The sequence below is a fragment of the Buceros rhinoceros genome, unplaced genomic scaffold (assembly GCF_000710305.1).
Source record: "Buceros rhinoceros silvestris isolate BGI_N320 unplaced genomic scaffold, ASM71030v1 scaffold4418, whole genome shotgun sequence".
NCBI classification, from domain to species: Eukaryota; Metazoa; Chordata; class Aves; order Bucerotiformes; family Bucerotidae; genus Buceros; species Buceros rhinoceros.
The window spans coordinates 1-5,579 of record NW_010426205.1 but is presented as its reverse complement, the minus strand read 5'-3'; the positions used below and the strand labels follow the sequence as shown (position 1 = coordinate 5,579).

The following is a 5,579-nucleotide window of genomic DNA, read 5'->3' as shown; positions in this document are numbered from 1 at the left end:
CGGAGAATTAAAAACAACTATTCCTCTAAAGCACTTTTATTTTCTATTCAAATTTATTTTCCCATACTAATCTGAAAGTAGCAGCTTCTTTTTAAAGAATTATTAAAGTTGTTTAGTTTGAATGCTTTCAAAATACCACACGGAATAAAACTGAACAATTTTATTCAGAAACACAGGGAAGACATGAAGACATAACAAAATTGGCAAGTGCAGAAATTGTAAGTTATCTGATAAATTTTCATAACGTAAACCCAGTATTTTTAGGCCCCCTTCTAGACACGGGCCTCACTAATCTGACTTCATATAGAGCTTTGCTTCCATCAGCACTGGAGGAAGAGAGCCTTTGCTAACGTTTTGTTCATTGACAATAAGCGTGACCCCATCATCCTGTCTCATGGGTAGATCTAACAAGCTGAAATGGTCTCACTGGGAAATAAATGCAAACAAGAATTTCCTGATTTAACTCTTGCAGAACTTTACATGAGAAATCAGGAGATAAAAGATATCATCTGTTCATACTCTGTAAAACAAGGGGCTCTTCGATGCTCGTGCCAGCCATCCTTCCTGGTTCTGGAATTCTGTCTGAAAATGAAACACGGACGTCAATATTCTCCTCTGGAGATCCAGATGTTGCCATTTTCTACTACTATCAACTTTGATATTGAATATCATCATAGGAAACTCAGGCAATTTTACAAATAATTTTTTCCATGCAACTGTATTAGGTAAGAGCTCTGCATTACTAAGGATTAGAGTTCAGACAACTTCCAACTCAGCTGTGGGGAATGAACTCAGGGAAACGCCAGACTCCAGATGTTCGGTCAGCATTCCCTGTCTGCTGGAATATTCATTCAACTAAATAAGCGAGATAGTTTCTAATATGAAAAGCAATTTAGATATAAGTATGAGACTTGGAGGGTTGAGTTTATGAATGGACTTGATGACCTGAATATGCACCTAATTTAAAAAGCTAGATAATGAGTCTTTTAAACCCGCTGCCTTTAGGTCTCCACTGTCATATTCCACAGAACCATGCAGAAAGTAATTCCAGACTACAGTTACTTAAAGGTTAAAAACCTTAAAGCTGTTGTATTTTTGTTTGGTTCAAAAAGCAATGTGCTGTCAGGTCTGACAGCTGATCCTGAGGTTTGTAACTAATTCTTAAACAATTAAAACCCCATGTGAAAGTGTACTGGAGTCAACAGGGCACGGCGACCTCGCAGAGCCAATTTCAGAACTGAGGTACAAAGTCATATGTTAAAAACAATTATTCTGTACGCTGAGTTTGTTTTTAAAAATGAAGAAATTTCTGATAGCAATAATTATTTTCTCACAAAGAGATAATTTATGGCAGTTTTGGTATTGAACTTTTATTTCTTCAGCCCCCTCTTCTGGCAGAAGAGAAACACCATTGCCTCAATGAATTCACAGTTGAAAACCCACACTGTTTAGATGTCACTAATATTTCAGGCATCATTTTTCAATTTTTTGGATACAAAATAAATAGTTGATCGTTCTCACACAACAGTACTAAAGTCTCACTGTAGAAAGTGAAGTAATTTGCCAAGCAGACTCTTTGAAGGAAAAACGGGGCCAATGATCCTTTTCATGCTGTAGCTGAGGTGGTGTTAACTGTAACCAGTCCAAAGGCAGCGCAGAAAGGGACAGTAAGATTTAGCAGTGTTCTACCACAGAGCACCGAGCTCTGAGCTTAAGCTTCTCCAGTCGGTGGCATGTGAATTATGTCCGCAGAAAAGGTTTAGGCCCATATACAGCACCGACAGCTAAAGCGATAGGAACTCTCTAGAAATGCAGTTAAGTTAGAACAGATGAGGAACAAAGAGATATACCTACTATTTCCTGTATTTTACAGAGAATTTAGGTTGAATTCTTTCATTAAATTGCTAATAGTAAGACTATCTCTAGCTGACCCATTCCAGATTTGTCATAGTGTATCAGGGTACAAACTGGCCAGTTTAATTTTTAGGGAAATGGTGAAGCAAGTTGGTGGATGACCTTTCTGATATTGAGCACTGGGATATTAGTATTCTCTGGTCTTTACCAGCAATTGCAGAGCTGTAAATCTGTTTCTAAAAGCATAAATGGCATGACAGATATTCTACCACCTACAAATTGGAACAGCACAGCCATCCAATTTAAGTAAGTTTTCTGTTTTTAACAGTCTGAAAGTCTTAACAGAATAAATTTTTAGTTATTTTTCCCCTTCCCTCTAGTAAATTCCAAGCAGCTACAGCTACCACAAGGTAACAGGACTGTTGCTGTACCTTGTACCATTGAAAAATTATACAAATTTGGCTGTCTGTAACATTTAAAAATATCTGCTTTATAAATATAATACATTCCCGTATAAGAGAGAAAGTTCTACTACTGACACATTTGAAGGGCAGTCAAGCACTTGCGAGGGCAATCAGACCTGTACGGCGTGGGGCTGTCCCATTAGCACACCGACAGACAGCAGCAGGCCTAAGAGCTGGTCTAAGTCGGTCACTCATTTAAACCAAGGCACACGTGGAGGTAGTTTGAGAAATCACGGGTGGATCTTCCTTGATGTGGCTACAGCAGGACCTTTCCTAAATGAATACATGAGCAACAGGCATGGTAGGTCACACAGCTGACTGGTATTTCTGAGGTATAAACACTGTTCTGTTGGAGAATTTCTCTCAAAGAAGAGGTGTCAGGTCAAAGCATTCCTTGCACAGAGAAAGGGGGTTCACCGTGTCCATCTGCGTGTTCATGCTGTTAGAAGCACGTGTGCCGTACAGAAAGTCTAGTCACAGATAAAACTTCTGCAGAAGGGACATGAAACCCACCTTTGTGATTTCTCTCCACAGGTGTTTTGCCAAGATTGTGCTTTGGATAAGTCAGCAAAGATGCTTTTGGAAGGGTATTCTGGGTACTTTCTTCTTTACCACCATGTAAGAAATGAGAGATAATTCCATACAGGAGAGGCCTGCGTAAGAGAGGAATGGCAAAAGCAGTCAGTGAAGTCTATGAAATGTGGAGCGTTAAAAATACACCCTTTCCACAGAATGTCTTAGACCTAAATGTTTACTTCTAGAATATGCATGGATGTCTTTAAGTATTTAAGATACATTACGCCCAGTATCAGATAAGCACAGACCTAAGCCCACCTCGAACACAAACGCTCTCCTAAGAGAGAGGCACTCTCAGCTAAACCCCTGCAGGTGAAGAACCAGACCACGCTCAGCACGAGAACAGAGATCCACATCTTAACGCAGGCAGTACAAAGGATCAGACTTTGGCAGGCCGTAGCCCCGTCTGCTGCTGCATGTCCCACACCTGGTTCTTCCTAAGCACCTGACAGATTCCGGCAGCAGAAACTACAGAGAACACTGCACGTGGTTAAACCTGCTTCTGTGCCCGAGCTCGTCGATGCAGTTTTATCGGAGCATTCTGAATTTATACCTAATCTATTTTATTGCTTTACAAAGCAACTCACTGATATGCAGAAGGCGTTATCTGGTTCCTGCTTCAGACGGCAGGGAAGCCTGTACTGCTGAAGAGGCTTGTGTTCTGGTGTGCAAGTCCACTATTTGGAGAATGCTACAGAGCTGGCAGAATGAAACGCTAGTTTGAAGTGTGTTTGAAAATGGCCCCATATTTGACGTTGTGAATTAGATCGAGCACATTAGAGCAGGCACGTGGCCTGGTCACAATTCAGTAGGTGAGAATTGTTTACATGTGATTTATAATGAGAGAAAAATACATGCAGAATGAATATACTGGGCATTCCAAAATCACTCCTTACACTGATTTTCCTTTTGTGTCTTCAATTATATTCAGCTCTTTGGCAAGAAACTCTCTATCCAAGGGCACTTCAGGCTGGCCGGATTCTGGAAAAGAGATTTCCCCAAAATTCTTAAGACTGGTAAGAAAAACATCACCAATCAACAGAAGACTTTGAAAGAGAATGAGAGCACCCCCCCCCGCCCTTTTAGCCTATTAATTATCTATCAGTACGTTGTAATTCTAGGGAACTCACTTAAATCACCAGTGCTTCGCACTCATATAATTTACAACAGCATATTACAATTTTTATCTTCACTTTAAAGGAATCTAAGAAAAATATTGAAGAAGTCTTACAGTATAAATCAATCAGGCGAACAACTCTTTCTCTGAAGTACTGACACCAGACAGATTCCATACATTAACTGCTATACACAGTCTCCAGTCCCGCTTCTCAGAGGGAGTGAAATGTATCAAATTATTAGATAGCAAATGTCATTACTATATCTCAGCACAACTACAGAACTTCAGATTTCAGATACAGGTTAGTAATAGCTGCAAAAATATAAATATACTGTACCATATAAATTACAGGTACCATTTGGGGGACATACTCTAAACAGCTCCCAAATATTGGTATTTTAGAACAGACTGTAACAGTAATGCAAAACTGCAGTTATTACAAAATACGGATCTTCTTCACATTCTTTTTTGTTATTTGAGCTGAGGACATCTAACCAAGGTTCTGATACAGTCTATATGCATGAATTGCCAGAATTGCTAGAATTCAGACTATCAGCTACTTTATGTATTATTTTAGTTTAAATTATTCCTTAAAGACATTTTGTTCATCTGTAGAGTTTCTATTTTTAATTTCAGCCAAATGCCGATGAGATAAAAATGTGATATATGCTTTAAAATACTGTAATTTTCCAGAACAAAAGGAGACATTTCAAGAAAGCTATTTTGATTCTGCAGGCTGTTTTCTTGCTCTTGCATCAACTACTCTCTCTGTCACAGCATTTACCTCAAGGATAAGGAGCTAAGAGTAAGTTTTCTTGAAAACTAACGGTATGATCTGGCTTAATGCTGCGAGTAAAGCTGTGAGAGACAGTGTTTGTATCTTATTTATGTCCTAGGGAAGGTAAGATTTTGCAGCTTGGCACCACTTACTCAACCAAACGCTAAATGTCTATTAATACAACCTGAAAAACTCAACCCCGATACCTGCAGTTAAAACAGATGCTGTGTATTTGTATTTGTTATATTCCAGGTATTCACGAATTAGTTCGTTGATTAAGAGATTTTCGTGGGACAGTGGTGGCCGTGGCACGCTTTGGTCATCCAGGGCATTAAAAACTTCAGCTCTGATCCTTGCTTTTATTTGTCCAAGCACACCTCTTTTTTCCAGTGTGTCCTTTAACACTATTACCATAAAAAAATCCATTAATACAAAGCCAAAGGTGTTAAAGCAGCATTTATCATCCACAATATAAACATAATTTCGGCCTATCCACAGTGAAATAAAGATAAGGTATCTGCCCCCGCGCGTACGCCAGTAGGGAACAACACCAGGAACGTTACAGATAAGAACTCAGCCTTCAAAGAAGTCACAGTTATATTTTGCTCAGTCGCAGGCTTCTGCCCTGGCAGTTTCAGAAGTGGCAAGTTACCGGACCGAGACGCTTGTGACCAGCGCAAACCAGGCCAGGATAAATGACAAGGGCGGGACGCCTGTGTGGAGGCTCCCCAAGGGGCGGTGTGAGGAGTCAGCGGCCCCGTTAGCGCCCGGGACTACGAAGCGCAGCCGG

General features: G+C 40.1%; 1 protein-coding gene across 1 annotated transcript; it reads right to left on the bottom strand.

Moving 5' to 3' along the window:
• Nucleotides 1-505: 505 nt before the first annotated feature.
• On the bottom strand, nucleotides 506-5,193 carry FOPNL (FGFR1OP N-terminal like; the record flags this gene model as incomplete). Its single annotated transcript, XM_010141410.1, has 4 exons — nucleotides 506-582; nucleotides 2,832-2,971; nucleotides 3,791-3,875; nucleotides 4,996-5,193. Coding segments are annotated over 4 exons (500 nt in total), but the record flags the coding sequence as incomplete, so codon positions are not given.
• Between the last annotated feature and the right edge of the window lie 386 nt (nucleotides 5,194-5,579).